Here is a 12,665-nt window from a genome sequence, read left to right as displayed (position 1 = left end):
TTTAACTTACCTGAATTTTGAATGTATTTCAGATGGTTTTCGTAAAGTAGTACATATTGATTCTGGAATTGTGAAGCAGGAACGAGATGGTCCTGTTGAATTTCAACATCCTTACTTTAAACAAGGCCAGGATGATTTACTGGAGAACATTAAAAGGAAGGTAAGTTATTGTTAACATGATTTAATTAGGGCATTAACATGTAGTATACTTGGTCAAGACATATTTCGTTTGTTGAAAGTAAAAATGTACTGAAGTACACAGATTTTGTGGGGACAATTTAGACTAATAATGCTTTAATTATGCCCTCCATGTATTTTCTTATTTTTCCTCTGTGTTCAGCTGTACAGGGCTCAGTCTTTAAATACTTTTTTAGAGGGAAGGAAGTGTTTACATTCTGACTTAGGATAAGGAGTCAACTGTATTATGATGGCTCACTCCTTATAATTTAGCTTAAAAAAACATACGCTCCTACTAGAAAGTTAGCTGCTTAGAGGGCCTTTTTTTGTAATTCACTGCTGAATCTCCTGTGCCCAAGGTCAAGTCCCTTATATATAGTAGGTATTTAATAATAACATTTTTGAATGTATGATATCTTTTGCTGAAATGAGATATTTTGACTAAAGCCACAAAGGGAGGTGGGAATAAAAGGGTAGTGAACCATGAAAGAACATGGCCTTAGTGTGCAGCTATTCTGCATAAATTTAATTAAAAGTGGAATGTGATAATAAAGAGGCTTGGGAGAATTACAGGAAATCTGGCAGAAGGAAATAAAAAAAAAAAAAAAAGCCCTTAAGTTGCTTCTGTTCTTGGAAACTTTTCCACATTGAAAATAAATAAATAATTCCTTATCCTCTTTTGAGCCATGAATGCTGTTCTTTTCCTGGGCTTTTGGAACTGGATCTTACCTTCTTGACAGGCTACAAAACATTTTATAACAAAAAAACTGAGTTATAACCACAGTGTTTAGTATTAATTATTATTTTAGTTAATTATTAGTTTAGTTTAATTTCCTACATTTACTTTTTGAAAGGTTTCATCTTCAAAACCAGAAGAAAATAAAATTCGTCAGGAAGATTTAACAAAAATTATAAGTAGTGCTCAAAAGGTTCAAATAAAACAAGAAACAATTGAGTCCAGGCTTTCTGAATTAAAAAGGTAAAGTATTTTCAAATATAACCATCGTAACAGGGGTTGGTGTTTGAGTGTGTGTGTGTTGAGGTTTGGAGGTTGGTGCTTTAGGTAACTAGATTATGTTGTTGGAGCCAAGATCAAAAACCTTTTTTTTAAAGTATTAATTCTCTCTATTTTTATTGGTATCCGTAGACTTTACCTCAATATTATGTTTTCATGATGGTGGTGAAAAGAATATATATACACTTGGACAATCGAAACAATTTGATGCACAATCTTACTGATGAAATAATAGATCATTAAGTTTGTGTAGGAAATTATGATTCTGTTTAGGTTGACTTTCATTTGTTTACACACATGTGAGGACCACAATTCATAAAAACTACATATGTCATCCGTCCTTTCTTCTATAGAAATTTCTTAAGACATTTTCTATGTGGCCTATCTTTTAGGAAAAAGTAGGGCACAAAAAATAGGGGAAAAAGGTCACAAGAGACTTGCCCTACTTGATAATTTACATAGACTTGAGAAGGTCATAGTCATACTTTTTATCTACAGAAAAATGTTTTTTTTTAAACTGGAATTTTTGGCACCATTATTCCGACGCCACATTAACAACTTGTATATAAAGTAAACCTGTATTTCTGTTCTTAGCAAGTAGCTAGAATTCTTCTCGATGTAAATAGGCACCAAGGTCTTTAAGAGCAGTTATTTTATGTATTGTCTCTCCCATCTGTAACATAGGTCATTAGTTTAGCTATTCTTAACTCAAGTATTTTCATTGAGAGTAACCTTGAACTTTGAGTCCCTTTGTGAATAAGCATTAATTTTAAACTTACTTACGTTGGTTTACTGTGTGTATCTTGTGTCTACTGAAGTGTCCTTTAACCCAGTTCCTTGAATCTCAGGTTTAGCTTTTAAGGTGTGGGATCCCAAATTTATCCTGTAAATCTTCGTGGTAACCATTCTCCTACTTATCTTTAGTAGGCAGATGACAGTATATTTATATTTCTGAGTCAGAGAAAGTACAGTTATTATTCAGTAAGTATTAAAATCTTATTTTCTATCCTTCTATATTTAAATTGAGTATCTTAAAAAAAAATAAATTGAGTATCTTTTGTAGTCTGGATTGAGGAACATCTCTTTTGTGGAAGTTAATTAACAAAGAGCAAAAATTAAAGCATTAATAGATGAATTCTTTCATGTCTTACTCAAAATTATCATTGCTACTAACATTTAATAACTGCAGTTTCCATAGAAGATGATGAGTGAGGGAAAAAATAAAGCTATTGCTACTGGACATGTAATTGGTTTGTCATGTATTTGTGTGTGTGTGTGCTTGCTTGTATCTGACACTTTGCAACTCCATGGGATGTAGCCCACCAGGCTCCTCTGTCCATGGAATTTTCCAAGCGAGAATACTGGAGTGGGTTGCCATTTCCTTCTCCTGGGGTTCTTCCCAACCCAGGGATTGAACCTCTCTCTCTTGCGTCTCCTGGATTGCAGGCAGATGCTTTACCACAGCGCCACCTGGAAAGTCCCTGTCATGTATTCGGGTATGCCTTAAAACGAAACACATTTTTTAATATGCTTTAAAAAACCCAAACATTTATATGATTGTATTTGAGACAGATCTTTAGACTGTTTTATAGTCTTAATAGTCTTTAGTTCTACATCAACACTTACCAAATTGTCTGTATGATCTTGAGTAAGTCTTCTCAATTAGCTGAGTCTCAGTCTTCTCATCTATAAAAAAGAGATGATTCTTCTCTTGACATTTTAGAAAAGTTTAAGTAATCCACGTAAAATGTTTAGAGTAGTGCCTGGCATAACAAGTTTTGAGTAAATGTCACTTCCTTTTAAGAACTGTTTCCTAAGCACAAGTCCTGAATTCACATGGTAACCATATTTGAAAAGTTAATTTTGTAAACAAGAAATAATGAACCAGATTGTCAGAGGAGTAAATGGCCTACTGTTGTATGGATGTAGGTGTGTGTCTTAGTTTTTGAATATATGTATTGCCATGAGTACAGGATACTACTGTTAATGAAGTAAAGATTCTGCAGTTGTGTCAAGGTTAGTTGCCATTCAATGTAACTGAACCAAAATTTTCCTACTCTCACGAAGATATATAGTAAAAACTAGTTCATTTCTCTGGTGCTCTTAATTAAAGATATTGAGATCTGGCTTTTCTGACTGAATTTTAAAAATTTTTATTTTTGATAAATGAAAACAGTGAGAATGAGTCCCTTTGGAAGGAGGTGTCTGAATTACGAGCAAAACATGCACAACAGCAACAAGTTATTCGAAAGGTGAGTTTTTTTCTCTGTGACTATAATCTGGATTTAATGAGTACCATTTGTGACTCTCAAAAAAACCTCTGCTGAATAGTCAGTGATTGATCTTATATTTCTTATATATATATGTTGGGTACACAGAAGTAAAACTATGAAATCAAGCCAAGTGTTACATATTCTTTTTAATAAAAAAAATTTCTCATTAGCTAAATATAATCATACTATACTTCCAGCTAATGTTTCTTTAGCTTTTAGTAAAGTCTTTTGCCTGATATAACAGCTTTAATATACTTCATTCTTAGGAACATAGTTAATCCACTACTAATTTTTTAACATATGTAAAAGACATTTATACTGAGTCAAATTTTTTGGTTTTGTTTTACTGTTTTTTACTCTAAAAGGCAAAGATGTGGTCATGAAAGATAAATGACTAGTATTTTCAAAGCAGCCAAACAAAAAATTACTTATCAAAGTATGTCATTATTAGCCTGTGCAGAAAGCAGTTAAGGTAGTGGTGTACTATAAATCCTAAATTTTAGTATCTGAGCTGAAAATTACTGGGAAACTGAAAATCTCCTTGCTGCATTGTGTCCTTGTGATTTAATCTTCTCATATCAGCTTTCATATGTTAATAAGAGGTGAAACATTAAAGTAATTAAGGCAGCTATTTTTTGCTCATGAGTAAACTGTACTCTTAAGTTTAAGCAACAGGTTTTATGGGGGGAGGGAGGGTGGGAGAGCTTCAGTTTGTTCCTACTCAGAGGCCATTAGCTAAAAATAGGAGTATGACTGAAAGGATCTGGATGTAGTGGAGAGGTTTAGAATACAGAGATGAATGGTAGCTGTACCCTTTGGCCTATAGTCAAAATAGATACACTGATTTTTTAAAATTAGTTTGCAGGGGAAGGTTGAATGTAAGATTCAGTTTTTATTGTTTAGTCCAAGTACATGTATTTTAAAAATTTCCATAGTTGATTCCAACTTGAAGTCCTATTTAGGAATACCTAATTTTAAATGATAGATGTATCTTAACCTGTTCTTTATTTTTAAATAATCTGTGTATCTTGTTCAGATACACAATAAAAAACAGTGTTTTGGTTAAATGTTAACTCATAATACTTAATAATTTTTTGTTTTTTCCTTGAAAGCAAGGATAGTTGGTAATATACTTAATATTTCAGTTTTTTCATGAAAGCGAACATTCTGTCTCCTCAAATTTGAGTTTGAACCTATGTGTTTTAGTGGGGTTAGGAAGTTTCCATAATGCATGATAGATTGTTGATAATTTTTTCCCTATTCCTGGAGTTTGTTTCTAACTCCGCCATTTACTCTTTGGCCTTGGATTAACTGGAATAATATATAGTAATATATTAGAGGTATCTGTTAGAGAACTTGTCAGGTACAGAAGTCCAGTGATATAAATGTTAAATGCCTCATCTTCTTCAGGAAACAGGCTCTGTACAACATAGTACCAAAGTGTCAAAAGAGAGCTGAAGCTTAACAACAAATTTCAGGAGAAATTTAACCAGCATTTCATGTTCTTATAAATTCCGCTAACTAATGTTTTTCCAATTTTCCCTAACAGTTTTTTATAAATTAACGAAAATAATTAAAACTGTTTCATACGTATCTTTAAGGTTAAATATTGTCTTTTCATCAGCTGTCACCTTTTCCTTTTAAACAAGTAAATTTAGTGGCTAACCTCCTTTGCATAGACTCTGTTGTTTAGTCACTCAGTCGTGTCCCATGCTTCGTGATCCCCATGCCAGGGGGACATCATGCCAGGCCCCCCTGTGCCTCACCATCACTCGGAATTTGCCCAAGTTTGTGTCCATTGAATTGGTGATGCCATCCAGCCATCTCATCCTCTGTCGCCCCATTCTCCTCCTGCCTTCAATCTTTCCCAGCGTCAGAGCCTTTCCACTGAGTCTGCTTTTCACATCAGGTGGCCAGAGTATTGGAGCTTTAGCTTCAGCATCAGTCCTTCCAGTAAATATTCATTTTGACCTACCTGTAGACACCACAGTTTGAAAGCATCATAGACTAATGCCATCTAATCTGTGGAGAAGTTAATATTGATTATAAGGCAAGCCATTTAGTAGCCTCATTTGGGGGGGAGAGTGTTCAGTATTAAAGCTATACATTGTGTATTTTCAGTTGTCCATTCTCTTTAATCACGTAATTATATTTTATAAGCTTATGCAAGGAACTCTTCTGCAAAGATTCTAGATAGTTTTCAGTCACTTGGCCTTTATTCATAGCATCTCAGTGATACAGATTTTCATAGCTTACTTCTTTAACTACTTTAGGCAGTACAATTTCAAGGCATACCCTGAACCAGTGATTCTCACATTCACATCAGTACCACCTGTAGCTCTTGCTAGTGAACAACACACTTCGCTGGACGCCATCCTCAGAATTTTAGAGCATTTCTGGAGTGGGGTAGAGAATTAATGTCTAAAAAGCTCCTAGGCCAATGCTGCTGGTCCATGGACCATATTTTAAGAAACACTGTCATAAAATATAAAGAATTGATTGCATGTCTGGATCTGTTTAATAGTTTTTTCAAATTTTAATGAGACTGAAAATCAGCTTCCTGTGATTTTCATCTGGAAGCTTTCACAGATGTTCAGTTTCTTAGTAATTTTCTAGAATTAGCCAATAACTTTTATAATTTGAAAACATGATCTGAGAGAGTTGGCAGTCTCTTTTGTTTCTAATTATGTTGTCAGGTATAGGAAAAATATCTGTCAAACATCAGTTTTCTTTTTTGCATCATAATCTTGAAAGAATTTTTAAAGTAAGGACCTATATCCAGGCATGCTTGGTACTTATCAGCAAGACAAATAATTGAACTGAATATCGGATAGATAAATAGGTTGATGGCAGGGGAGGAAGCTAGATATAGATAAATAGGAAAATGGATGTCCTAGGTACCTCTATATCTTAAGTAGCAGCAACTTTATCACAGGTTATTCTGCCTGGAAGCTGATATGTTTTATCATTATAAGATGCATCCAAATTTAGAGTATTATTAAATGTGAAAGCTTATGTGACTAAGAATAGAGGACATTTAGTACCTGAATTAATTTTATAAGACTTGTAGACGTGAGAATTAGGAATCTATGATGGGATATTTCCTGTATTTTTCTTTTAGATTGTCCAGTTTATTGTTACATTGGTTCAGAATAACCAACTTGTGAGTTTAAAACGTAAAAGGTAAGTTTTTATGGTAATTCATTTTGACCTATCTGTAGACAACCAAACATGTTAGAGTTTAATCATGAATGGCCATCATTTGCTTAATATGCCTGTTCCAGATGAACGGTCCTCCCTTGTTGATTATATTTCAACATTTCAAGAGTGGTATTGTTTCTACTATTGTCATCTTGCTGGTTTTGAGATATCAGGATAGCGTGAATGGTCATTTTACATACATGTGGTTGATAAAGAATTCATTTTTCATTTACATTAGCAAATTATGGCATTAGAAGACCTCATGAGAGAAACTGTTAAAGAGGATACATGCTGAAGAAAACAAAAAATTTTTACTTGTTTAAATTTTTATATCATGTTTAATCCGTTCATAAGGGTCTTTAAAAACCTGTGTATTGACTATGGGTTGTAATACCCATAAATGTGAATAACTACCTTTGTAATTAAAACAATAAAAACAGTGGACAAAGGAATAGGAGAAAGAGAAAAAGATTAAAAGATTATCTTGTAAGGCTGAGGATTTTAGCAGACCTTGTTTATTCTAACAGCTTATGCTGTGAAAATAACTCTGCTTCTACTAATTCTTTGTGATACTACCTTTTTAAAAAAAAAAAAAAAACTGTGTAAGTACCATAAAGAGTTATATAGTTCAGTCACAGTGAAGTGTATTTGGGGAGAGTAATTTATTATGTTTATTATAACATAATACAGAAGAATGGAGAAACAAAAGTCCTAGATACACTCACCACCCCCCCCGTTTCTATTCCTAAGATGTAATCTTTTTTAAGAGTTTCTTTGACTCTTACTGAAATGCTTTATTCATTGTTAAAGTGAGTGCATTTATATGTGTGTAAATTATTAGAAGCAACTTAAACTCCTTGTATGTTTGCTTCACCAAACTTCATATATATCCTCTGATTTTCAGGCCTCTACTTCTGAACACTAATGGAGCCCAAAAGAAGAATTTGTTTCAGCACATAGTAAAAGAACCAGCTGATAATCACCATCATAAAGTAATTTTTCAAATTCTGTTTTCTATTTATTATATCAAACTAAATTTTATACAGCTGTATTTCATGCATTTTAAAAAGTTTACTGAATAATCTTAACTGCTCATCTCCAGCTTTTAAAAATCATGACATTTTTTATTATTTAATTTAGATTATTTTAAGAAATAAACTATTACACATACAGTTGTCTCAGTTGCCTATTTCCAAGTTCATTTTTCTTTCCCTCACTCTCGCCTCTCATCCAGAGAGAAATCACTATCCTGAATTAGTATTTATTATTCCCATGACTATTTGATGTGTGAATCCATGAACAGTATTTGGTATTACTTTGTATACCTTTGTTGTGGAAGTCTGCTCAGTCGTGTCCGACTCTTGTGACTCAGTGGACTGTAGCTCTCTAGGCTCTTCTGTCCTAGACAAGAATACTGGAGTACGTTGCCATTTCCTCCTCCAGGGGATCTTCCCGACTCGGACAAAACCCAAGTCTCCTGCATTGTAGTTGCAAGCATATCCTTCACCATCTGAGCCACCAAGAAAAGCCTGTATATGTCTAAACTTGATACAAATATTATTTTGTACATATCCATTTGCAGTGTGGCTTGATCTTTTGAGATTTATTAAACATAGAGATTTAGTTCATCTTAACTACTCTGTGGGATTAATTGAATATTATGATAATACAATTATGTACTTGTCCATTGGTTATTGTACATTTTTTCCAGCTTTTACTATAAATGTACACAGACTAGACTCCTTTAGTATAGCAACTGCAAAAAATATTTTTGTTTACTTTCATTTTTATTACAAGCTCTCTGGATAAATTGTCAGACTTATACCCAGTGGAAGATTAGTTGAATCTAGACTTATTAATATCTGATTATCCTTGTTACTTTACAGTCCTAGAATTCTGAATACTGTTTTAGATTTATTATTAGGGTGTTGAGATTTTTGTTCTCAGGCAAGTTAGAATCACCCAAACATCTGGTTCCTCTTCCCAACGTTTCTAAATTATCAATGATACCTGTTTTTAGGATTGAAGATTCATGTAAATGGATGAAGATTTCATAATTTAATTTGATTTATGCCTCTATATTATCTAGTGTTGAAATTGATAGAATTTTGCATTATAATAATGACGTTTGCTCTGAAGAATTGAATGCTTTTTTATTAATGTACCTGTGGTCTGAATATATCTGTAGCTGAAAAAAAAAAGAATCATTGCTAAAAAGCCAAACTGACATTTAGTTGTAGGATAGTTGAAGTGTTTTTTTTTTTCCCTGTTAAAGAAACCATCTAATGAGTCAGAATAAAACGTGTCTAACAAGAGTAGCTGAAGATGAAATAATCCCCACCAGCCCAGAGACCGTCTGGTTACACTTGAGATTTCTGAAGTCCTAAGCTTTTTAACTCTTTGGGTATAAGAAATACTTAAAAATTTGAAGATCTTTTCTTAGAAACATTCTGAGGTTATGTCATCTTTACCGGTCCCTTACAGTGAAAGAAATAGTTAAGTAGCATGCAGATAATACACCTTATACCTTTGTGAATTAATACTTCTAATAACAATTTAGTGTATAAGTCCCATAAGGGCAGAGAAAATGTTTTGCTTACCATTGTATCTCAAAGCCCAGTTACCATTTTTTAAATGATATGTTGTTTGGTAGTCAAAATAATTTGTTTTCTGATATATTTTCTACCTGACTTTTTTAGGTTCCACACAGTAGGACTGAAGGTTTAAAGTCAAGGGAGCGGATTTCAGATGATATCATTATTTATGACGTTACTGATGATAATGCAGATGAAGAAAATATCCCAGTTATTCCAGAAACTAATGAGGATGTTATATCTGATCCCTCCAAGTAAGGAGATTGTGAAATAACATTTATGAAAATAATACTTTCTTAACAGATCTAAATTTAAAACTAATTTATTCTTTGATGAACTAATATCTCACCCATATTTTAATTGTTGAACTGAAAAATTAAGCCAAATTATTTGACCAAGTACCTCCCTCTTTCCAGTGAAAAGACTCAGCAAAAAGTAATGAGAATTAATTCTCATTTTTAAGGTTTGGAGTTTAAGACCTTTAATTGAGTCTTTGTTCTCTTATATTGTATGAAATATCAATATTTGTCATTAAACTACACACTCAAGAAAATTAAACGTTTTGTCAGGTGCTTTGTGGGGGGTGGGGGGAGAGTTTCCCTGGAGAATGACTGGATATGGTTAATTTATTGAATTAGTCTGAAAATGTAACTGGTTATTTCTCACATTGCTCATCTAGCTGTAGCCAGTACCCTGATATTGTCATTGTTGAAGATGACAATGAAGATGAATATGCACCTGTCATCCAAAGTGGAGATCAAAGTGAACCAGCCAGAGAATCCCCAAGTTCAGGCAGTGATGGCTCCAGTCCTCTCATGTCTAGTGCTGTCCAGCTAAATGGCTCATCTAGTCTGACCACAGAAGATCCCGTGACCATGATGGATTCCATTTTAAATGATAACATCAATCTTTTAGGAAAGTGAGTACTCATCTGGATGCTGTTTAAATTTATTTGCATTCTTTTTTACTTCACATGTTCTTTGTCTCTTTGAAAGATTTTACTTTCAGGTTATGAACCCAGGTAGTCAACCTTCTATTTTGGTCTGGACTGAATTCTGCAAATGTTATTTTGAGAAAGCTTTGATTTTTCCAAGAGCAGTCTTGGGATTTTCTTGTCATTTCCTTAGATTTATTTAATGAAATACTTGTTTTTGAATGTCTTCAAATTGTGTGTGTATTTGTGTTTTTGTCAGGACTATGGAATAACACAGTCTCTATTAAGGAGCTTATTAATAGTATAAGAAAACAAGAAGTTAGTAGAAAAGACCGGTAATAAGAGTGAAACAATTTATAATTTACAATACAGAGGAAAAAGATAAATCAGACTATGTTATTGCAGAATTTTTTCTTTAAAAACTACAGTTTTATATAAAGGCTGTAGGTTCTCAATTAACTGAATTTTTGAATCCTAAGTTCTGAATAGGATCTCTTAAGGTTGAGAATTGGTAAGGATTCAGCAGTTGCTAGGAATATTTTGCCTAGCAAATTTGCAGTGTGTGATAATAAACATAAAAGCCAGGTAACCTATATTTGATTTTTTTTTTAAATATCTTTTTTCCTTAGGGTTGAGCTGTTGGATTATCTTGACAGTATTGATTGCAGTTTAGAGGACTTTCAAGCCATGCTGTCAGGAAGACAGTTTAGCATAGACCCAGATCTCCTGGTTGATGTAGGTACTTTGAATATTCTTTGTTGTACTATCAGTTTGTGTATATGTGAATATTATTTATAAATCAGTGCATCATTTTCTTGAATTCTACACTGTTTTTGCATTTCATCTATTTTAAATGAAATGGTTTTGTTAGAATGGACAGATGGTTTCAGGACAGTGAAGGAGGGTGATCACTATTTGTCTCTGAGTAGAAGTTCAGTTAATCCCTCTGTAACAACATATCAACTCTTTTCGAAAGTACTTTTAAATCCAGGTCTTGTCTGAACTTGCTGCTGTGTTACATTTTGCTCTAGAATAAATTGTCACTGAATAGAAATTGGTAGAAGTTTGTAGAAAAGATCATGGGGACACTTCTCAATATTTGGGAATTAATTTTTCAGTCAAATGTATTATATGTTGTCATATTTGCTGTTTTTAAACGTTTTTTATATTTTTGAGTCCCAAGATTCCCCTATTCCAGTCCTCACCAGCGTCTGTATGAACTTGATTCCAGTGTTGTCTGGACTTTGAAACTTGTCTATTATTTTTGGTACTAACCACCTTCCTTGCTTTCTTTTCTCTTGTTCCTACCACTCCTGTCTCCCTTAGCTAAAGCTTCCTATGTGGCCTGGTCTTATCCAGAAGAATCTTATTCTTTCCTCTATTTCCATTTTCTGTTGTGTTTTTTCCTGAAAACTTTTGTTGTTCTTTTTTTTTTGTATGTTTTTCTCTTAAAATGCAGCTCCTCTCACATCAGAAGATTCTGTACCTCTGAGCCACCTGGAAAGCCTTGTCAGTGTCAGATGACTCTTATTCTTCCTAAATCATTAGTGCCTCACAGGATGGATATCACCTCCTTAGAAGATTCCCTTTCCCTGTTACTCTCTAGTAACTTTAACATCCATACTAATGACCTACTTTGAGTTGTTAACAATAACTTGACAGCCCTTCTTGATTCTACAGTCTTTGTTCCCAGTCTGAATTTAGAGACCTTTTAGAGTATCTGTCCCTTATATCACATAGAAGGAAATAAAATCCTGTAGTTCTTACTTTCTCCAAATCCTCTGTCTTCAACTAAGTCATTTAACTTTGGAAAGTTAACACATTCTTTTGTCCTCATGACCTTATCTAGCCAATTCTTCCCTATTCACAGAGCATAATTCACCATGCCCTAGTCCTCTGATCAGTTGTATAGTCTCATATACTTTCTTCTTAGAAAGTAAGCACCTGTTTCCTCTTTGAAGCCAGTTTGTACACCTACCTTCTGCCGCTCTGTTTTTCTATCTCTAGCCTTGATCTTTCCCAACTGCCTTCAGTCGGTACAGGTAATCTCCATCTTGTGAAACAGTTTGATGTGTTGCTCTGCTTGTTTACCATTCTGCTTCTCTAATCCTTATACTCCAAAACTGTGGAAATGAGTGGCTGTGTTTGTTATTTTTTTTATTCCATATTTTCTTTTGAAGTTCTGGATTATCTTGACAGATAGATGTCTGTCAAGTAAATCTGACAGTAAATATCTTTATTTACTCAAATCCTGTGCTGCCTTGGTTAACCTATTGTAAATAGGCTGCAACTTTTTTTCATCCTAAATTAGGCCACTGGGCTAGGGGAGGAAGGTTTGTTTTGAATCAGACAGATTTGGGTTCCATTTTTGGCTCATGTTAATTACTAGCTATGTTATTAATCTTGGAAAAATTAACCTCCCTTGCTCAGTTTCCCCGTCTATTAAATATGGCTAATGCCTGACATGAAGG

The 12,665-nt window shown here is 33.7% G+C and overlaps 1 protein-coding gene across 2 annotated transcripts in view; it reads left to right on the top strand.

Moving 5' to 3' along the window:
* HSF2 (heat shock transcription factor 2) overlaps window positions 1-12,665 on the top strand; it is a 46,868-nt gene that overhangs the window by 19,626 nt on the left and 14,577 nt on the right. For both annotated transcript variants that reach the window (XM_055433148.2, XM_055433147.2), the window contains exons 3-10: window positions 33-160; window positions 1,032-1,156; window positions 3,369-3,444; window positions 6,587-6,648; window positions 7,571-7,658; window positions 9,366-9,514; window positions 9,940-10,179; window positions 10,824-10,929. In XM_055433148.2, coding sequence (XP_055289123.1) covers window positions 33-160; window positions 1,032-1,156; window positions 3,369-3,444; window positions 6,587-6,648; window positions 7,571-7,658; window positions 9,366-9,514; window positions 9,940-10,179; window positions 10,824-10,929 — 974 coding nt within the window. The remainder of the gene's footprint in view (window positions 1-32; window positions 161-1,031; window positions 1,157-3,368; window positions 3,445-6,586; window positions 6,649-7,570; window positions 7,659-9,365; window positions 9,515-9,939; window positions 10,180-10,823; window positions 10,930-12,665) is intronic.

Source organism: Moschus berezovskii, chromosome 10 (assembly GCF_049115385.1).
Source record: "Moschus berezovskii isolate FMDL1 chromosome 10, NW_MosBer_1.0, whole genome shotgun sequence".
NCBI classification, from domain to species: Eukaryota; Metazoa; Chordata; class Mammalia; order Artiodactyla; family Moschidae; genus Moschus; species Moschus berezovskii.
This window is presented reverse-complemented; position numbering and strand designations above follow the sequence as displayed.